The following is a 23,020-nucleotide window of genomic DNA, read 5'->3' as shown; positions in this document are numbered from 1 at the left end:
CTAAACCAACTCAGCCTCAAAATGAAAAATCATTTCAGCAAAATGATAAGACCAATAAAAACAAATGGAAGAAGACTGATAGACATTGTAACTTTTGTAATCGAGATGGCCACTTAGAATCTAAATGCTTTAAGAAGATGGAAGCCTTGGAAGCCGCAATGAAGAAACATAACATCCATGTGGAGCCTACTTCAACTTCAACTTCCGGAATGGCACTTTCTGCATGTCGTTGTCAATCATCTCAGTCTGGTTATGCATTAAATGTATCTTCTTCCTCTCCTTCTCATGAGTGGCTCATTGATTCTGGAGCCTCTTATCACATGGCCAAAAACCAAGCCATGTTTTCTTCTTTAAATGATTGTAACACCAAAAATATATATGTTGGTGATGATAGATCTCTTAATGTTGTCGGGACTGGAACTATTCATCTAGACAATGGTCAGTTTAATGATGTATTATGTGTTCCAACCTTATCCTGCAACCTTCTATCTGTATATCAGATAACTCATTCAGGTGAAGGTAAAATTGTTGAATTTTCACCTCATGATGTTGTAATCAAGGATCTAAGAGATCCTAAACAGATTCTAGCTACTGGTATTGTTGATGATTCCACAAGGTTGTATAAGTTTCACAATTTTGGTTCATCAAATCTTCCCTCAGTATTTGTTGCTCATAATGATGAAGTGAGCAAACTTTGGCATGAGCGATTTGGTCACTTAAACTATCGCTCCCTTCAGCATCTATGTAAAGAAAATATGGTGACAGGTCTTCCTATGGTATCTTGCAGAGATGGTGTTTGTTCCGGATGTGTACTCGGAAAACATCATCGGGACAGTTTTGACAAACGTGCCTCTTGGCACGCCTCAGCCCCTTTACAGCTTGTGCACAGTGATTTATGTGGTCCTCTTCCTGTTGCTTCATTCTCTGGCTGCAAGTATTTCTTAACTTTCATTGATGATTTCTCCAGACGCACTTGGGTATACTTCTTAAAACTCAAGAGCGAAGTATTTAACACATTTTTGGCCTTCAAAGCCTTTGTTGAAAAACAATCTGGACATCAAATTCTTAAGCTAAGAACTGATAATGGTGGAGAATATGTTAAAAACACATTCATCAACTTTTGCACCGAAAATGGAATTCAAATGCAACATACTGTTCCATACACTCCACAACAAAATGGTGTAGCTGAAAGAAAAAATCGCACCTTAAAGGAAATGGCTAATTGTATGCTGCAATCTAAAGGACTCAGTCTTAGTTTTTGGGCCGAAGCAATTAATTGTGCAAATTATATAATCAATCGCACTCCTACTAAGGTTCTAGAGAATATCACTCCAGAAGAAGCTTGGAGTTCCATTAAACCAGATGTAAGTCACTTTCATGTTTTTGGAAGTGAAGCATGGGCCCATATTCCAGATGAAAAGCATAAAGCTTTAGAACCTAAGAGTGAGAAATGTACTTTTGTTGGATATTCTGAAGATGTAAAAGGTTATAGACTTATTCCATTTAAGTCCAAAAATGTTATCATTAGAAGAGATGTAAAATTTGATGAAAATAAATCGGCCTGCGAGCCTAGTCCGGCGGATGTGCCACCTCTTCCTATCTCTTCTACTTTTGAAAACATTTCTTCTTCAGATGATGAAAGTGAGGATGATAATCCTCCCCCACCTTCTCAGGATCCTCAACTTCCAAGATGGGTCCGTGCTACTCGGGATGCAGCAGGTGATCTTGCCGGTGATCCTACAGATCAGCGACGTACACGTTCTCAGTTTGAAAGAGCCTCTTCTTTACTGGCTCAAGCTCCAGTAAATCATGATCCTGACACTTTTGCAGAAGCTTCAAGCCATCCACATTGGGAAGCAGCTATGAATGAAGAATATCATTCATTGTTGGCAAATGATACATGGGATCTTGTTCCTCTACCAAAGGGACGCAAACTTGTTAGATGTAAATGGGTTTACAGAACCAAGTATGGACCAGATGGGAAAGTTGATAAACATAAAGCTCGTCTTGTTGCTAAGGGCTTTTCACAGGTTGAAGGCATTGACTACACTGAAACCTTCTCCCCTGTTGCCAAAATGAACTCTATCCGCCTTGTTCTTTCCCTTGCTGCCTCTTTAAATTGGGAAGTCCATCAGATGGATGTTAAATCTGCCTTCTTGCATGGGGACTTGCAAGAAGAAATCTATATGGAACAACCCATTGGCTTCATACAAACAGACTCCAGCCTTGTTTGTCGACTTAAGAAATCCCTTTATGGTCTCAAGCAAGCTCCTCGGGCTTGGTATGCCAAAATGGATAGCTTTCTTTTAGAATCTGGCTTTTCTAGGTGTTATTCTGACAATACTGTCTACACCAAGAAAGTGGGCAACTCTCTTATCATCCTTGTTCTTTATGTTGATGATCTTATTCTTACTGGTAGTGATCCCAACCTTATAAACCATGTGAAGTCCAGCCTTAAAAAGAAATTTGAAATGACAGACTTAGGACACTTACACTATTTTCTCGGTCTTCAAGTCTTGCAATCCAAGGAGGGTATTTTCCTTTCCCAGTCCAAGTATGCTTGTGATATTCTTCGTCATTTTCACATGGAAGACTGTAAGCCAGCCCCTTCTCCCTTTCAGTCTGGAGTCAAACTTTCAGTCTCTTGTACTTCTCCTGAAGTTGATGCTACCTTATACCGTCAACTTGTAGGAAAACTCTTGTATTTAACCCATACTCGTCCTGACCTTTCCTTTGTTGTTGGCCTTGTTGCTCGTTTTATGCAAAACCCTCGTGAAAGTCATTGGAAAGCAGCTAAAAGAATACTTCGTTATGTTCGAGGTACAGTACAGTTTGGGATTCATTACAGTGCCAAAGCAGCTCCTCTATTAGTCGGTTTCACTGATTCTGATTGGGCTGGTGACCCTGATGATCGAAAGTCTACTGCCGGTTATGTCTTCACTCTTGGTTCAGGACCTATTACATGGGCTTGTAAGAAACAGGCTGCCATTTCTCTTTCGTCAGCAGAAGCAGAGTATCGTGGTGCCGTGGAAGCTAGTAAGGAAGCCTTGTGGCTTCGTCAGATCCTATCAGAGTTCGGCTTTGAGCAGCAGCATCCAACCACACTTTGGTGCGATAATCAAAGTGCCATTCAGCTATGCAAAGATCCAGTCCAGCATCAGCGCAGCAAACACATTGAACTACACATGCACTTCATCAGAAAGCTCATTCATGACCATGTTCTTGAAGTTCAATATTGTTCAACAGATGATCAGGTTGCAGACATCTTCACAAAGGCTCTCACATAGGCAAAGTTCACTAAACTTCGATATATGCTTGGAGTTCAGGAAGTTGTCACTAAGGGGGGATAGGCTCTAGTGCCTCCTTCCTTCTCCTATTGTGTCATATTTGTAAATCCTTCAATCCTATCCCAAGTTGTTCTTAAGGGGGAATGTTAGGATATTCCGACACATAGGAAATAGTTAAGTACAACTTGGTCTAGTTTAGAGTTAGGTATAGAGTTAGGTAAAGTGTGTTTCTTTACCGTTGTACATATTGTAACTTACAATCCGACGGTCACGATATGTAGTGATCCGACGGTTCATTCTCTCCTCGGTATTACCGACACTTGATCCGTGGCTTGACACCCGATTGGTCCATGAGTTCTATTTAAAGCGCATGGAGGGTCATTGTTCGGGTAATCCGTGCATGAGAGAAGCTTATGTAAATTTTCATTCTTTGATTAATAAATTGCCTGTAGTAGCCACGTTGGCGCAGGCCGTGGACTGTTTCCCTCTTTGAGGGTTTTAACCACGTCAAAAATACTGGTGTATTGATCTGTGATCTGGTTGTGAGCGGTGTCCTTTTGGTGTTCTTTCTGAGGAACTTACCCTGTAAATTCCTACATATCCATCCTCTTGGATTGAGTCCACTGAACTAACTTCTTTTCCTAAGCTAGCTAACCTCGAAAATGATCCTCCAGTTTACATTTATACTTGGATTTGATATTGCCAACATAACACAACTACCCTTACAATTCTGTAACTGATTTCTAAACATAGACATTCATCCTCATCTCCTCAATGACTCGTTACTCAAACTCTGCCATCATACTCATTTCAGTTACATGATTCGTTAGATTGAATTGACACCTATCCTCATGACTCATTCTTAGAAACTTCTAAAAACCTATGACTTGTATTTTCTAGAGCAAGTCTCAAACTATGGATTTGTTTTTTTACAAATAATTTACAATCATTTTTATAAACACATTCACAATTTAACCCTTCCTTGGGCTTTCAAGAACCCTTGGTCCAATTAAACTTTGAAGTTTCCCTAGAGATCAGATGCTCTTGGATTAGATCATGATGGAGAAGACACATCGAATGAGAGGGAGATCTAGGTAGATCGAATTTCCCAGAGAGCATAGATTCAGTGTCAGGAAGAATTTGAGCCGGAGATCAAATAGTAGAGCTTGAGGAGCAGCAGCAGAGTGATTCCGGAGGATTTTCTAGTGTCAGAAGAGGCAGCAGAGAGAGGTTGAGTTATTCCACAGCAGGTTGTGCAGGGGCTTGCACAGAGCCTCAAAGAGGCAGTTCAATTCAACCAAAGGAGAGATCGATTCAGTATCTGAGTGCCAAGAAAATTCTTCCAGAGGGCCCGCGAATCCTTCTCAATGGCATAGACAGTCAATAGAGGAAAATTGTAGCTATTACAGGAAGTGTCTACACAGAGGTTGACGCAGAGGCAGATTAGGAGTTGATTGTGAGGTCAGATTAGGCCAGGATTGCTTGTGGAGAGAGAGAAAATTCTCTCAGATATTTTTTCAATGATCTCTTAGGAGAGAATTGTCAATTTAGCATCCAAACATTGTACTCAGACTTTGTTGCTGAATAATAATAATAAAACCCTCATTTGCTGCACTGGTTTTCCCACATTGGGTTCTTCTGAAAATATTTGTCCAAAAAAAAACGGTGTCAATTTTATTTTGTGTGTGCTCTCTTTTCTCGGTTCCAGTTTTATTTCCGCAATGCATTTTATTTTTGGTGAAAATTGTAGGAGCGATTTTATTCGTTGTTTGCCGTAATAGAAAATAAACTGCACATAATAATATTCAGTTAGAGGAATAATTTCCAGTTGCTGCAATAATGAAAATTTCACAGGAATGCCCTTATTGAGGTTGTCCTCCCTCCTCTAATTTCATCACCCTCTACTATTGTTCCATCTGCTGGAGCTTGGAAGTGGGGCTGCAAGTGCAGCTTCAAATGCTGAAAAGGACATTGTTGTAGCAAGACAGCAGGCTCAAGCGCAAAAGGTCTAGAGCTGATCATTTTTGAGGAGTCATCCTCCACATTGGAAGATTCACCGATTGGATTGGATATAGAAGAGGATGGAGGGGAGAGCAGTGGCAATGATGCTGATTTGATGATTCTGAGATGGAGGGTTACTGACAATCATGAGCCATGAGTTCTTTCATCTACGGTTCTAGCATCTACCCTATTTTTTATTTCCCATTGACATTCCAACCAATAGCGACAGTGACTTATTATCTATGTAATGCATCTAGATTTTGATGACATAATGAGAAAACTGCAGTTTATGGTTCTAATTTATTGTGATTTTGTCATTTGATCATCAATGATGTAGTACTTGTAAGTACTAAGTCGTAACTGGTTGTAAACTTATATGATTGAATCCGTATCATCATCATGTAAATGTTTTAGTTTCTAGCTTTAACAAAATTTGAATCTTTATGTCTATATTTCATTTTGTGTAATTCACTAATTTGTTATTTTTTTAATATATATATATATATATATATATATATAAGGTGTCCTCTTTGCCCTGTTTCTGGGATCGTCGTGTCTCATGTCAGACACATATTTCCATGTCCTCCAAGTCCCATGTCATCATGTCAAGTGACTTAGCAAATGTGCAACATTGTGTGCTTAATTGATAGGCTGGGTCTTATCCCAGGACGACTGAAAAAAGCTGAAGGACAAGTTGGACAAAGGAGACAAGAAGTTCAAAAAAAACAAGAAACAACACAGGCAGTCATCTTAGTCTAAGAAACTAGTTACCATGCAGCATTCCTAACAATTCTGAAACAAATCTTCCAATTCATCTTGCTTCAGTGTTAGGGTGTCTTTTTGCAGGGTTAATGGATTAAAAATACAAATAACAGATGCAGATAAATTAGAAAAGAAACTGAAAGTACTGGTCACAGATAACAAGGTCAGAACCAAAGTCCATAAGCATTCGGTATATGAATAAAATGAATATTGAAGGTTAGATCTCATAAACTTTGAATACCTTCAAGCATATTCAGTAAACCAAAGTAATAAGATTAAAGCCAGATTTTACAGTGGAACTCTGAATATGAACCAAAGATGCCTACCATGTGGGGAAAATATGCTAAGATGAATTGGCGAAGGGGAAATCCTCTTCATATGTCCAGCTACCCTATCAGTCTCACCCTGGATCTCTTTCTGCACTGCGGCTGCATGTCTCAGACATATTTCAAATTGACTTTTATGTGTCAGGGACAAAGAATAAACAAATAATGTAAGAGAAAAATCAATTTTTTTTAATCAATTAGCTAAATTGCAAGCCATTACAGAGTATCTAATTCAAGGAACAGAAACCAGTTTCCATGCTATGCATACACGAGAATTTGGCAATATATACATAGGCATTGTATATTTATGCACACAGTACAAACATGAAAATTTGAAGCTTAGTGATGGTAATGAATATGGAGTCAATCTTTATTTGACAAGTTCAAAAAGACTCAAATTCAAGGAAAGCCATTTGAATAAGAATAAAGACGGGCTACTTCAATTGAACAGACCAACCAATCAAAGTGTTCATTTTACAAAGTTACTGAACATATAACTCTCTTCTTCCAAGAATGTTGGAAGATGGGCTTCGCCCTGTGACAATTCAGGCTCTGAGAATGCAGAACTCCACAAAAGGCAAACCCATGAAACTAGACAACCACTAGCTCAAAACTGTTTTGTACAGCTGGATAAAGCATAATATATAAACTATAAACCAGTTTAGCTGCAACTCTCATCACTACATACTGGACTTAATCTTTTGAATAACATCACAATCTTTTGGAATGTAAAACTTGATATCTAGAATGGAGCTCCAAAAGCTCTGTTGACCAGAGAGGCTTGATTGATATTAGTCTGCAAGGGACAATTTTGTGATATGAGCACAATATCAACAGTGCAAGGAGATACTCCCACACAGAATTCACAAGGATAAAAGAATGCAAGTATGAAGAATATCACCAGAACTGTATACATGCAATACACTCAGTTCTATTACCATATATAGAGTATAGAATTGTGGGGATGCTGGACAGTAATCAAAGTTGACCAAGTCTCCAATTAATACAGTAAAGTGGGTAACTGATCAATTGAGACTATGTCACCCAAAAGAGACCAGGATAAAAAACAAAGCCCACCAAAGTCCCCAATAAAATAAAATAAAGTGGATAACTGATAAATTTGGACTAGGTGACCAAAAAGAGATCAGAATAAAGAACAAAATCTACTAAAGTGCAAAAGTATAAAAATAAAAATATAATACAGGTTCAGTAGACTATATCTCTTCAATTCCTCCCTCCCAAGAGGAAATCATCCCTCATTTCTTTTGAAGGGGAAAATCTTGCTCAAATGCTCATTTGAACATCTACTTGGCTTGAGTGTACAAAAAGTGCCTTTCCAGCCCACCAAACGGTGATTTGGTGACACCCAGTGGATATGGTGCAAATGTTAACAAGAGTATCTTCAAGGAGAGGCTAAAAATCTAGAATTGTGATATCCACATGTGTGACTGGAACAGATTCCTCCTAATGAGGTGGCTCAAATGACTTCAAGTGGATGAACATCAGATCTATCTGATCACGTCAGATTTCAAAGTGGAATGTTTTTAAAGCTGAAGTTAGAGTATGTTGGCCAATCAGACCTGTTTTTCAGATCTATTGTTTGAATAAATCACTGTCAAGATTATTTCCAGAATCTGTCAAATTCCCTGTCGGAGCTTAAATTTGATGCACTTAGAATCTGCGAAGCAATGCTTTCCAATTGGTGACATACTTGCATGATCCGGAGAACTTGCTACAGAACTCTGAGCTGGAATGTGATGCCGTGGAGATAAACTCCTTTCTAGACAGAAGATCCAGATTGGAAGTTGAAAAGATCTAATCCATTAGTAGTTGCCTCAAAGACTTTTGCATCCCACTCACGCTTGGAGGTAGTAACATGCATATTTCCATGAGCGCCAGCCATTTTTCAGCCGAAATAACCTTTGGTGTAATTCTCTGGTGAACCTAGTAGAGCGCTCTCTCTTTCTCTTGATCTCCCCTTCCTTTAGGAAGAAAATGGACTACAATGATTACAAATGTAGATGAGGGGATGGACAGCCAAGGCGCTTACGGCTCAGAGGTCGAGTACAAAAATATAAAAATAAAAGTATAATACAGGTTCACTAGACTATAACTCTTCAATTCCTCCCTCCCAAGAGGAAATCATCCCTCATTTCTGTTGAAGGGGAAAGTGTTGCTCAAATGCTGATTTGAACATCCACTGGGCTTGAGTGGGCAAAAAGTGCCTTTCCAGCCCACCAAATGGTGACTTGGTGACACCCAGGGGATATGGTGCAAATGTTAATAAGAGTAACTTCAAGAAGGAGAGGCTAAAAATCTAGAATTGTGATCTCCACATGTATGACTGGAACAGATTCCTCCTAATGAGGTGGCTCAAATGACTTCAACAGGATGACATTCGCCACTCGGATCTATCTCGATTCTCATCACATCAGATTTCAAAGCCAAAGATTTTTAAAGCCGAAGTTAGAGTGCATTGGCCAATCAGATATGGCTTTCAAATCTATTGTTTGAATAAATCACCGCCGAGATTATTTCCAGGACCTGTCAAATTCCCTGTCGGAACTTAAAGGGGAGATAAATTCCTTTGTAGACAGAAGATCCAGATTGGGAGTTGAAAAGATCTAATCCATTAGTAGTTGCCTCAAAGACTTTTGCACCCCACACACACTTTGAGGTAGTAACATGCATATTTCTACGAGTGCCGACCATTTTTCAGCTCAAATAACCTTCGGTGTAATTCTCTGGTGAACCTAGTAAAGTGCTCTCTCTCCCTTGATCTCCACTTCCTTTACGAAGAAAATGGACTACAATGAATACAAATATAGATGAGGGGATGGACAGCCAAGGTGCTTAGAGCTCAAAGGTCAAGAGAGATGGGGAGATTTTATAGTTTTAATGCAAAGAGAAAACAAAAGTTCCAACAAGATTTTGCATTCTGCCTTCAATTCTACATGCTTTGAACTTCAGTTTGAGGCCAGATTGATCAGTCAATTTTTGGTAGTTTTCCTCTTCTGCTAAATTGTCAGGAACAAAAACATATCAATATTGATCGACAGTAAGAGAACCAGAGCCAATCTGGTCAAAGTCCGTGATTCCTGTTTTTTGGTCGGATGTTGTATAAGTCAATTAACTGGACAGTTTCTGTTGAGACAATGGTTTTTGCACAACCAACAGCAGCATAATATAGTTGCTTGCCTCCTTTTGAATAGCCAATTGTAATTTTGACATCCCTCCAAGCTGAGATTCAAGCAATGGAGCATTTGCACAATTTGGAATCATTAGATAATAATCCATGTGGTAGAGAGATGTGCCACCATTCCAGAGCATTCTTCCCCATATGGAGGATTCGTGTCACTCAGATATTTGGAGGAAGACTGCCTTGAAGAGGTTTATAAGAAGACTGCATTGAAGATTGAAGACATCAGAAGGCAAATATCCAGTGAGATTGTTCCTTGACAAGCTTTTAAGCTCTCCAAATCCAAACCCAGCAAATAAAATCAATCAAGCAATCTGCCCACAGCAATTCACACTCAGCAACTCACCACAATTTTCAAACCAGGGATGAAGGAGGATTTGAGTATACTGTGCAGAACCTAACTGCATGATGACCATGCAGCCCACGGAGATATTTAATTCGTGAAAGAGAGGTAATCCATTCCTTTCCTTTGTACACTCCATATGGTAAAAAGTTCATATTATATTAAATATGAATTGAGGCTTTTGAAGTTTGCTAGTTTTAGTTGAAGTCTCTCTTTTGAGAACATATATTTTTTTATGTAGAGTAATTAAAAAGAAGAAAATTATGTTTTTGCTTTTATCAAGTCAAAAGTGCAGGTGATTGGAACTATTCATTTGTTAATGAAACACTAAAGAAATTAGTTTTGTACATTCTCCTCCTCTTATGCATTGTACATTCTTTAGATCCTCCCACCAAATATCGGCCTTGCCTTTCAGGCTGAAGGTTGCCACCCTTGCTTTCATATTCTCATAGTAGTTATGAATTTTGAAGAACTTTTTCATCCCCAGCAGCCATGATTCGGCATCTTCTGCTTCCTTTACCTCACCATCAAATGTAGGAGGCTTAGATTTCTTAAATTCCTCTTGTACATATTCTTTTTCCCTCCTATCATGATGATGATGATGATAATGCCTTTTATGAGTGCCTTCAAGCTGCTGCTCATGGGTGCTGATCCTCTTCTCTGGAGTGTCTAGCAGAGTACCTCCTTTCATTGTATCTTCACTTGGCATTCTGTCTCTTTCTGGATCTGCTCCCATCTGCTCCATTTGTTCTTTCTTCTGGTTCTAAGGGACTCTGTGTGTCCCTAGAACTATCTCCCAACTTATGTTGTCTTTGCCCTTGTAAGTCTAAAAGACTCTGCAATAGGATTGCTACTTGCCTCTCTTGTGCTTTGACAAGCCTTTCATTGTCAGCCTTGCAACTCCTTATTTCAGCCCTTAGACTCCTCAATGTGTCCATTAAGTCAGGAGAACCTGTCTCTCTTCTCTGCTCAACTGATCTTTCCTCTTCATATCCATGTGACTGGTTAGTGTTGTATTGCACCATTTTTGTCCTCATTTATTTTTTGGCCTTTAGTTTCCTCTTATGTGTTGTCATACACTCGCATAATTGTCAGATTATATGTACATAAGTGCACAATGTAGATCATCACCTTGGTTTGTTATTGGGAGTTTGTTGCGGTAAGGCTAGCTGGAACATCACATCCAAGGTTAGCATTTCCATAACAATAAAAATCATATCCAAGCATTAGTATCATGTTATACATAATCAACTCATTAGCAACACACATAATCAATCCACAAGACAATCAGGCTTCTAATGCTTATCACAAGGCTTTAAGGCCTTACTCAATCTCCAAAGGTCTTGTATTGAACCCTTGACCACATTTCTCCTACGATAGAGCCCATCCAATCCAAGTGTTGATCCTGGAAGCTCTAATACCACTCTGTAACATACCCCCTACAAATCCCAACTCAAAAACAAAGGTTAGAAGGAGGTATTTACTGCAATGACCCAACCCCCAAGGTTCAATTATGGAGATAGGGTCTAAATTTTTTGTTGTTTTTACTCCTTTGAAACTCAAAGCAAATGACACCATTACGTCCATCTCATCGAGATGAATCCGACGATATATAAATTTGCCTCAATCGGGCTTTCAGATTGGAAATTATAGTCATTCAAAGATTGGCCTACCAATGAAGGTCGCGTCATCCTGACCTGCCATGTGGCGCCCACGTGGCTATCCGAGTCATGGGGTTCATGGCAACTATTAACCCGCACATACTTGTTAAACCCCATTACAAGGTGCAATGTATAATGCGCATAATGGATATACATGTAATGAAATCCCACATATAATATACAAGCACGAGCTTTTTATGGAAACATCACCCCAGGAGTTATATCCCGGCAGGTCTCAACACATCTCCCCATTGAAACCTTCGGGGACAATCTTCTGGGCTACACTGGCAGCGCCAGCTCTGCGTTGGGATTCGCCTTCTCCTCGACCAGTAAATGAATGCATATATGCCACACAACCCTTGCACCCACAGAATGGGCCTTGTTGATTTTTGGTAGCACCAGATGTGCTCTAGCCATAAAATTTGGTGGAGAGGCTAAGGCACATGAGATCTCCAACACCTAGAAATCGTTTGGAGAAATTCCACCCGGATGAAGAGATATTAAAATAATTAATATTTTTAATGAGACCCTAAGTCTAAACTTAGGAAAATTAAAATATTAATGTGTATTAATATAATATGGGTGAGAAAGTTCTAAATAACAAGGATCAAGCCAAATCTAATCTTAGCCGTTGATTAGGGACTTAATCTTGTCCGTTGAATCGTCAATAGGAAAAGTATAAGAGGAGGCTTGAGGGTCAATTAGAGACACACCAAGAGAGATCAAGAATTTGATTTTCTGGGGTTGGGTTTGCTAAGGAAATCGAGCTAGAGATCAGTTGCGGTGAGGCCCAGTTCAGCAAGAGGCTGAAGAATACAAATTAGAGAGGTAGCACAAGTGTCGAAGAGGCAACGTAGAGCCTAGGAGGGCTGACGCAGAGCCTAAGGAGGCCAGCGCAAAGGACGCATAAGCCGCAGAGGCAGACGAATAGGACACAGAGGCAAACGCAAAGGACGCAGAGGTTGACACAAAAAGCCGCAGACGCTGACGCAAACAACGCAGACAGCTGTAGACGTTGATGTTGGGCTGAAGAGGTTGCGCTGAGGAGGTTCTGTGGGGCAGACTGAGAGCAAATCAACCAGGAGAGGGTCACACAGTTCCAAAGAGGGTGACACAGTTCCAGAAGAGTGTGGAGCAGCTTTCGGTGTCCAGCACAAGGAACAGTCAAAGTCACTATGGGGTTGATCATCTGGTTGCTGATTTGCTGGAATATCTGTCTCCGGAGAGAGGTACTACTACCAAGGATATTCTCTGAAGGGTGAGCCATTTTTGGCACCCTAGTTGTATTCAGAAATCTGCTTAATAATAAAACCCTCATACATGCTGCACCAGTTTTCCCAAATTGGACTTTTTCAGGGACGATTGTTCAAAAATAATGGTTTCCCTTGTGTTGTCGCCGTTTATTTCAATTGTTGATCCGTATATTTGTGAAGGTTGAAATTGTGTTTACTTCGATGTTTATGTTATTAAAGAACTTGTTAATGTAAAGAACAAGTAGGAGATAGTAAACCAAATATTACAGTAGGGGTTTCTAATGAGTTAGATTCAGAAATTTTCACATGGTATCAGAGCGATTGTGGATCAAAGAGGACTAAAGACACCAACCGAAGAAATCTGTGAATTTGCAGCAAAAAGCAGCTGTCCCGAGAGACAGTGTTGTTCCAGAGCTAAAGAGGCAAGAGGAGGAGTGACGCAGAGGCTCATGCAGAGCCTACGTCAACATTCTAAGCTAGGAGAACAGCCAACACAGAGGCAGAGAGGGGCAGACAGGCTCACGCAAAGCCACGTCATCCTTCTCAGCCAGGAAGGTTTGACGCAGTTGGCAGGGAGGCACAGATTCAGCCCAAGCTGTGATTACGCTGAGCCTGAAGGGCTTAGATTCTTCAGTTGTTGGGGCTAAGGGAGCTGTGTAGATTGTGATTTGAGGAGCTAGTAGGACATTGTTTCTGTCTATGCAAAACAATGTCCAAGGAGACAGAACCAAGGTAGAGGGAAGCACTACCTCGACAGATTTCTAGCCAAGAAATCCAGATCCAAGTTGCAGCAGCAAAGGGGGATTGGAGAGGAGTGATTCGAAAATTGGCAGAAGGATTTCCAGGAGGTAAATCAGGACTCAAAGGGAGTCTAGCAGAGCAGAGATGGCAGTGAACGGATTGAGGGATCAGGACAGACTGGATGGGGCTTCCAATTTTGTCATCTGGAAGGCTAAGATCCTGGCAATCCTGGATAAACATCGCATCAAGGACTATGCCTTGAAAACCATAGTTGTCCCAATTGACCCTGATGCGAATGAAAAGCATGAGGAGGCCATGGCAAAGGCAAAATGAATGATCCTAGACAGGGTCAAGGATCATGTAATACCACATATTGCTGAGAAGTCAACAGCAAGGGAGATGTGGGAGACCCTGACCACCTTATACCAGGGCTCTTCCATGCAGCGGAAGATGTTATTGGAAAATCAACTGAAGTCATATCAGATGCAAAAAGGAGAGGAGATAGATCACTTCCTTCTCAAGTTGCAAGGAATTCGCGACCAACTTACTTCCGTGGGGTCTACACCAGATCCAGAGTTTATGGTCAGGGCCACTTTGAATGCAGTCTCCAAGGACTAGGAGACATTTGTCCAAAGCGTTTTGGGCAGAGCAAGTCTCCCCAATTAGGAGGAGATGCGGGCAGCTCTTCGACAGGAAGAGATCAAGAGGTTGACCAAGGCAAGGAGTAGCGGTAAGGGAGTTCGAGTCAAGAAAGAGGAGGATGCGGTTCTAGCATCTACGGGACAACAGGGGGTTTAGAAGAGGAAGAAGAAAGACATCTCCAAGGTCAAGTGCTTCAATTGTAGAGAGTTGGGACTTTATGCATCTCAGTGCCCCAGGAAGAAAGGCAAGGGAGAAGCTTTTGATTCGAAGGCTGCTCCAACAAAGGCAGAGAAGGATGTCGTGACTGATGATGATTATGCCAAGAGTGCTCATGTGCCTCTAGAGAAGAGGTGGGGAAACATAGAATTGTAGTTAGGAGGACTACATGCAGGGGCAGGATCCTTGAGGTGCCCAAACTCTTGGATCACATCCGGCTACGAGAGCCCTTAACGACAATAGCATGATGACAGGTGTCGGGTGGAGCAAGGTGTGATGGAGCGACAAGGCATTGCTAGAGTGCAGAAGTCTGTAGCAGTGCAGTGGAGGTTGCAGCAGTGCGAGAGGCACAAAGGGTTTTGTAGCAGCGCAATGGCAGCAAAGGGAGCACAGGATAGCAGCTAAGGTAGCTTCAGCATCACGAGGCTTCCAGACTAACCACGATGTCAGTATTTGGGTGAAGTCAGTTACTTACTTCTCAGTAACTGAGTTGCACTGCAGCACTTAGCAGTGGCAGTGCTATGGGCAACATGATGCAACATGTTGAGAGGGAGTTGCAGTACGGATGTAGCAGTGGCAGTGTCATGGGCAACAGTATAGGAAGCAGCAAGTGCAGGGGATGTAAGGCAGCAGGCCAAGCATCAACACAGGTACCGATGCAGAAGATCAATGTGATGTTTCTATGGTGAAGCATTATTAGAGCACATTCCTCGCTAAGAGGGAGTGTTGATTTTTGGTATCATCGGATGTGCTCTAGCCATGAAATTTGGTGGAGAGGCTAAGGCACATGAAATCTCCAAGACCCGAAAATCGTTTGGAGAAATTCCACTCGGATGAAGAGATATTAAAATAATTAATATTTTTAATGAGACCCCAAGTCTAAACTTAGGAAAATTAAAATATTAATGTGTATTAATATAATATGGATGAGAAAGTTCTAAATAACGAGGATCAAGCCATATCTAATCTTAGCTGTTGATTAGGGACTTAATCTCGGTCGTTGAATTGTCAACATTAAAAGTATAAGAGTAGGCTTGAGGGTCAATTGGAGACACATCTAGAGAGATCAAGAATTCAATTTTTTGGGGCTGGTTTTGCTGAAGAAATTGAGTTAGAGATCAGTTGCAGTGAGGGGTAGTTCAGCAAGAGGCTGAAGAATACATATCAGAGAGGCAACAAAAATGCCAGAAGAGGCAGCACAAAGCCTAGGAGGGTTGATGCAGAGGCCAAGGAGGCCAGGGCAGAGGATGCAGAGGCTGACGCAGAAAGCCGCAAAGGCTAATGCAGACAGCGCAGAAGGCTGTAGAGGTTGATGCTGGGCTGAAGAGGTTGTGCTGAGGAGGTTCATTGGGGTAGGTTGAGAGTAGATCACCCGGGAGAGGGTGATGCAGTTTTAGAGAGGGTGACACAGTTCCAGAAGAGTGTGTGGAGTAGCTTTCGCTGTCCAGCACAAGGAACAGTCAGAGTCACTATGGGGTTGATCATCCGATTGCTGATTTGTCGGAATATCTGTCTCCAGAGAGAGGTACCACTGCCAAGGATATTCTCTGAAGGGTGAACCATTTCTGGCACCCTAGTTGTATTCAGAAATCTGCTTAATAATAAAACCCTCATATATGTCACATCGATTTTCCCGAACTGGGTTTTTCAGGGGACGATTGTCCAAACATAATGGTGTCCCTTGTGTTGTCTCAGTTTATTTCAATTGTTGATCTGTATATTTGTGAAGGTTGCAATTGTGTTTACTTCGATGTTTATGTTATTAAATAACTTGTCAATGTAAAGAACAAGTAGGAGATAGTAAACCAGATATTGCAATAGGGGCTTCTGACGTGTTAGATTCAGAAATTTTCGCAAGCCTCACATGCCAAATCATCCCATGGAATAGATCCCAGCAGTTCTATCAGTCCCTGCATCCAAATATTTTTGGGTCTAGGGTCCATGATGATGTCATTCTTCATCACTCTCCCCATGTAGGCAGGGTCCCACGTAGCCTTCAAGCCCAGCCATTCATAGCTTCCTAGGTATACACAAGTCAGAGTGTTTTCCCCACCTTATGCATTGGAAACAAGCCCCACTGCCACCTCATCCCAAGCATTTGATCTCGGGAGTTTCCCTTGGTGCTCCACTTGAAACCTCCATGGTACCAAACCTCCACAGTCATCCAACGACCATGAGTGCTCACCCATCGATGCCCTGAATTTCTCCATTCTAAGCACTTGATCACAGGAGCGAAGGGAGTTTGCGCCATTTCCTTGTGACTTCTTATGCTTCAAATTTAAGGATTTCAACCCCGCATACTCCACCAATTCACAATGCGAAAGTAAGAGGCCTTTACTAGGCTCTAATTGCGCATGACTTTATATGCATACAACGAGTATACAAGCCATCTAGGCTATCTTTCTTGACTTTTGTGTTAAAATTCCTTGATCTGCAACTACTGGAATTTATTCTCCTAACTAATTATCAATTTATTAATTTCCTAATTAATAACGAATAAATCTCACTGCAATTCTTCACAACAAAATAAATACATTGCCGAAAACTAAAGTAGAACTGAGAGATTCATGCACGCAATTAACACAGTTATTTTGGACAAATGTCCCCAAAAAAACCCTAAGGGAAACTCGGTGCAGCAGATGCGGGTTTATATTAATATTACGCAGCAGTGAAAATTGAGTACAATAATCTAGACGCCTCACTAGCAATCCTCCGGCAAATAATCTGGCAAAATTTCTGGGAGAGAATTTTCTCCCTCTGCAAATCAACTGGCCTCCTTCTGGCCAGCTCACACAACTTACTCGTTGCTCACACTATTGGCTTGCGCAAGTCGGGATCACCCTTGAAATTGGCTCCGACTGGGCAATCTAGCCTCCCTCTGCCTCTAGAAATGACTCGCTCTGCCTTCCGACTGCTCTCCCAGCCTTCAACAACTTAATCGATCTCTTCCTAGCACTTACACTAGGGTTTCTGGCTCACTCAAACTGCCTGGATGGCTTTTCTGCGGAACAATTCAACCTCCCTCTTCCCTGCCTCTTTGGCACTAGAAATCTGCAAGGAAATTCCTCTGCAAATCTCTTTGTTGCTCCCTTAGTCACCGATGCTCCTCAATTGGCTCGAATTCTTCCCTCACTGAATCATTATGCACTGGGAAATTCACACTTTTTGGATAATTCGCTCTCCCTTTTGTGTCCCTCCTCATCCCATCGATCTGCTCTTATAATCTCTTGTTGGATCTTCAACAACCATGATTAGATCCTCATCAATGGATAAGATCAACTTAGACTCAATCCATGTGAGTCTCTAAAGCATTCTCGATCATCCCCAATTAATTCCCATTAATTAATCAAATTTCCTAAGTTAGACTTAGGAAATTTTTAATTATTGATCAATTAATTTAATTGAGGCATTTCGTAAGATTATTTCGCAAAACCTTTTCTAGGTTTTGGAGAACTCATGTTCCTTAGCCTCTTAGACACAAATTGAAACTAGAACACTTGTCTGATGCTACAAAAAATAACATTTTCCGAAGGTCAACCATGGCCATAAACCCATGTATACATACGTGTATACATACGTATATATATATATATATATATATATATATATATATATATAACATGACATTGTCTTTTTTGAGCTTAGCAAAATCTTGGCCCTGTAGAAATTAATTTGTAGATTCAAAACTGCTCATGAAATTTACTAAATCACAAAACTACTCTATTGATCTGCAGAAGTTAATTCACCATCTAGAACACAAATCATAGACATGAAAAAGGAAACATCACACATGCACAAAGATTTATTTAGGGGAAAGCAACTGCTCAAAACCCCTTCCTATCTGTATTGCATTAATCAGAGAATAGAGATGAATACATATGCTTGCTCAAGCCTGAGCACAACCTGCAAGTGTATAGTCTATCCCTCTGCCTGACTAACTGACTCTGGCCAACACTTAGCCAATTTTCAAGCCCTCCAAGCTCCTATTTCCTTGTGTTGTTCCTTGAGGAAATTAGCCCCTATTATTTAGGAAATTCCCTCTATTGAATTGCACAATTCCTCTAGGTCTTTCCTAATTGCATGCACCACCTATACACATGGAAATAGCCTACAGCAGATAGTACACTACCTTGGAATCCCTATCTCAACTGGGTAACTCGAATTCCCTGCATGCATCAATTATTTTGGGTTGATTCATCAATTAACTAGTTGATCATTGAGTGTGGATAAAGTTCCCTTCCACAACTTGACCTCAACTAGTTCTTCAAAGAGTTAGAACTAGTTTAACTGACCATCACTAAATTTAACTGAATTAAATTGCTACAACTGAAATTAACTCAACCTAGGCTCATAAAATTTAGGAATCACTGGACACAATTGAACTGCATACCCTTAACTCAAATTAACTATGCTAGACTCCTATTTTTTAGGAATCAACTCAAGCAAACTGAACTTCAACTCATTAACTCGAATTGAGTGTTCTTAACTGAGTGACAAGAACCATGTCACCTCAGTTAACTCCTTCAAGTTGTTTGTTGATGTGAAATTTCGAATTTCCTCAATTTAATCGAGGCAAAAATAAAAACGAGACCAGCTTGCTGCATTTTCAACACTCCCTCTCAGCAAGAAAGGGATTATCAACTACCCCTATCCTGCACTTATGGAATGTATTGCATGCAACACCTCTCACTGTTGTTGTTGCTACTGCAACATCTGCCACTGAGAAGCATCCAAAAAAATTGAATCAATTGTGTCAACAATTGTCTACTGGGAAAACAGTGTTGTCGTTGACTCTGCTACTGAGCCTCCTGCTCTGCTGTCAACACTCCTCAGTATCTCACTGACACTGATACTCTTGCTACTAAATATTGTGGGCCCCTGTAGCAAGGTAGTGATCCATGAGGAGAATGCCTCAATGGACCCTACCCAAATTTCTGCAACTCTTGGACTAGGGCTTCATATCACCCCACCTCACACATGGAGGTATGGTTGCATGTGCTCCCTCTACCCACTTGGCTCGAACTCTCCCACTACTGGAGGTCTCTGCTTAGTGGGTGTCTCCACTCTGCCTCCTCTTTGCCTCTCCATTTGTGGCCGCTCCACAACTTCTTGAGACTCCTTTTGAGGCTCCATTTTGAGAGGTAAATCATGCTCACTCTCAACCACCATGTCTCTAACCCTTGCCTTTCTCCTCAAGGCTTTGCATGCATCTTCTACCTCAAGTGCATGCAGGTTCTTAACTCGAGCACCAATCTGTTTCACCTGCCCTGTGGCTATGTGTCTCAAGAATGCTTTCCCTTTCCTGAAGATCACATCATAACCACGGTCTTCCAACATTGCTTCAAACATGAGATTTTTCTTTAGTCCTGGAACAAACATGACATCCTTGAGTATCAGAGGAGAGCCCAACTCCCTCTGAAAGGTGACTATACCGATCCCAGTCACATTGTACCTTCTGTCATCTCCAATCTCAATGTTCATCTGGAGATCTTTCTACTCCAAATCATTGAAAAACTCTTTATCCCTGTCATGTGGAACGAGGCAACACTATCCAAATACCACACTCTCCCCATCACTATGCTCGCCGTGCATGCGATCAGAGTGAAGTCAAGCTTGAACTGTGAAGCCAAAGCTTCACCTGCTGCTACTACTGCAAGCTTCTTCTTTCTTTCCTTCTTGTGTGGACACTTCATGGCATAGTACCCAAATTCATGACAATTGAAACACTTGATTTTGGACAAGTCTTTCTTCTTGCCAATGTGGAATTTCAAATTTCCTCAATTTAATCAAGGCAAAAATCAAATTGAGACTTTCTTGTTGCTTTTTCAACAAGCCTAGCTCGACCAGTAGCCTGTAAGCATATATATATATATATATATATGAATGATTGCTAATCCTCTTGAGCTTACAAGTTATAATCCAAGGCCTACTGGCCTCATTTATTCATACAGTCATTCAACTAATTAACAGAAGTTGTCTACCTCTTCATACATAGGTCATTTAGACCAATTTGTAGGCTCAAAACAGATATGACAATAAACCATTTCCTAAGGGAAACATTTAGGAGCACCTCTACACAGGAATTCACATTCCTTATTGTTACCATGAGCAAGTTAATAAGACAATGACCAAATATACCAACAAATCAGTACAAATAATTATTCACTAACAAAAAATGTTATCCCTTCAAGCTCAATCAATCTTAGGATTACCATCAAGCTCAAAATATCCACACGAAATGAACCACTCCATAAATATTTATACGTGATAATGACATTCCTTACTCATGCAAGAAAACAACACTGCTCAGCATTAACATAGTATTATCTCAACACAAGGAACAGAGACATAATAATCACCGGCACAAATCATAAGATTATACTTATCTTATAAGAGATATGGCAACTAAGTGTGGGACTCTAACTCTCCACCCAACCGTAGACAAGTTGCAACCAAGTCTCTCTTGCAGTTGTCACTCCAAACCAAATTCTAAAGCTTGAGGTAGAGTGTTTTCAAAGGTGTTTTTAAACCGATAATATCATCTGAAACAGGGTGTCTCGTGTTGATTTGGGGTAGCACGAAATGTGCTCTAGCCATGAAAATTGGTGGAAAGATTAAAGCACATGAAACCTCCAAGACCCATAAATGGTTTGGGTAGATTCTAACCAATTTAGGAGATATTAAAATAATTAATATTTTTAATGGAGTTCCTAAGTCTAAACTTAAGAAAAATAAAATATTAATGGGTATTAATATAACATTGGGTTAGAAGGTTCCAAATGACATGGATCAAGCCAAATCTAATCTTAGCCGTTGATTAGAGATGTAATCTTGGTCGTTGAAGGACCAACAAGAAAAGTATAAGAAGAGGCTTGAGGGTCAGTTGGAAAACACACCAGAGTGATCAGTCATTCGATTTTCTAGAGCAGGGTTTGCTAAGAGAAATCGAATCAGTAATCAATTGCAGCGAGAGGCAGTGAGTACAAGGGAGAGAGGCAGAGATAGTGCCGGAAGACCAGTGCAGAAGCAAAGAGGCAGATGCAGAGCCAAAGGGAGCCATGGAGAGGCTAGCAGGGATTGCGCAGAGGCCAAAAGGGCCTGTGTCATCCACGCAGAGGCTGCAGGAGTGACACAAAAGGTTAGAGAGGTTGCGCAGAACCTCAGAGGTCTAATGCAGAGGGGTTCAGGCTGACGCAGAGGCCAAGAGGACTGATGCAGTGCTTCAAATTGTGTTGGAGAGGGTTTCGTGGGGCAAACTTTTAGAATATCTACTTCCGAAGAGAGGTATTACTGCCAGATTTTTTTATCTCTGTCGGGTGAGCCAGTTTGGAAACAATGTACTCAGAAACACTGCTTAATAATAAAAACCCTCAGAACTGTTGCACTGGTTTTCCCAAGTTGGATTTTTCTAGGGACGATTGTCCAAAAATAACGGTGTCACTTGTGTGTTTGTCTATTTCTTTCAGTTGTTGATCTGTAGATGGTTGAGACTATATTGTGTTTATTTCAGTGTTTATATGGTTAAATAACTTGTTAGTAATTAAACAAGTAGGCGAAATAAACCAGAGAATACAGATAAAATTTCTAACGAGTAATACTTAGAAATTTCAACATGGTATCAGAGCGTTGCAGATCACAGGAGAGTTGAAGGCGCCAGCTGAATCAGAGAATTTGCAACAGAAACAGTTGTCCCGAGTGACAGAAGTTGTTCCTAGGCAGAAAGCAACAGAGAAGGGTTGACGCAGAGGGACTGCGTCATCAGTTTGAGCCAGAGAGAGGCCAGTGCAGAGGCAGAAGAAGGCAGAAGAGGCTCATGAAGAACCACGCAGAGACCAAGAGGGCTGACGCAATTGGCCAAGGGAGCAAATTAGCCTTCCCGGGATTATTCACAGTCTCGAGGCTCAATGCTTCAGTTGCTAGGGCATAGGAAGTTGTGGGCAGATTGCGGGGAGTGAAGCTGGTGGGGTGTTGTTGCTATCGAGATAGAACAGTACCTAACGTGGAAAAACCAAGGTAGAGGGAGTCGCTACCTAGGTGGATTTCTAGCCAAGAAATCCAGATCAGTGTTGCAGGTGCATAGGAGATCGGAGAGGTGCGACTCGATGGTTGGTAAGCAGATTTCCAGGAGGGAAATCAAGACTCAGAGGGAGTCTAGAGAGAACTTCCGGGAGGGAAGTAGAGACTCAGAGGAGTCGAAAAGAAGAGCAAAGAGATGGCCATGAATGGATTAAGGGACCAAGACAGGCTGGACGGGGCATCCAACTTTGTCGTTTGGAAGGCCAAGATCCTATCCATTCTAGAGAGACATCGCATCAAGGCCTTTGCCTTGAGAACAGTGGCTATCCTAGTTGACCCAGCTAACAATGAAAAGTACGAGGAAGCAATGACCAAGGCAAAATGCATAATCCTTGATGGGGTCAAGGATCATGTGGTCCAGCATATTGTCGAGAAGGAGACAGCACAGGAAATGTGGGACGCCTTGAAGACGTTGTACTAGCATACTTCCGTGCAAAGGAAGATGTTACTAGAGAATCAGCTGCGGTCATACCAGATGCAGAAGGGGGTGCAGATAAATCACTTCCTCGACAG

General features: G+C 41.1%; 1 protein-coding gene across 1 annotated transcript in view; it reads right to left on the bottom strand.

Annotated features, from left to right (window-relative positions):
- The window catches only part of LOC149250737 (dynamin-related protein 5A-like), a 216,811-nt gene that overhangs the window by 146,220 nt on the left and 47,571 nt on the right, over positions 1–23,020 (bottom strand). The window contains exon 4 of the mRNA XM_089459224.1: positions 6,377–6,478. Within this exon, the coding sequence (XP_089315350.1) occupies positions 6,377–6,478 (102 nt within the window). The remainder of the gene's footprint in view (positions 1–6,376; positions 6,479–23,020) is intronic.

The sequence above is a fragment of the Pinus tabuliformis genome, chromosome 7 (genome assembly GCF_031772625.1).
Source record: "Pinus tabuliformis cultivar Carrire ecotype Pingquan chromosome 7, CPIR1, whole genome shotgun sequence".
Lineage (NCBI taxonomy): Eukaryota > Viridiplantae > Streptophyta > Pinopsida > Pinales > Pinaceae > Pinus > Pinus tabuliformis.
The sequence above is the reverse complement of the archived record's forward strand: the minus strand, read 5'-3'. Positions and strand labels throughout refer to the sequence as shown.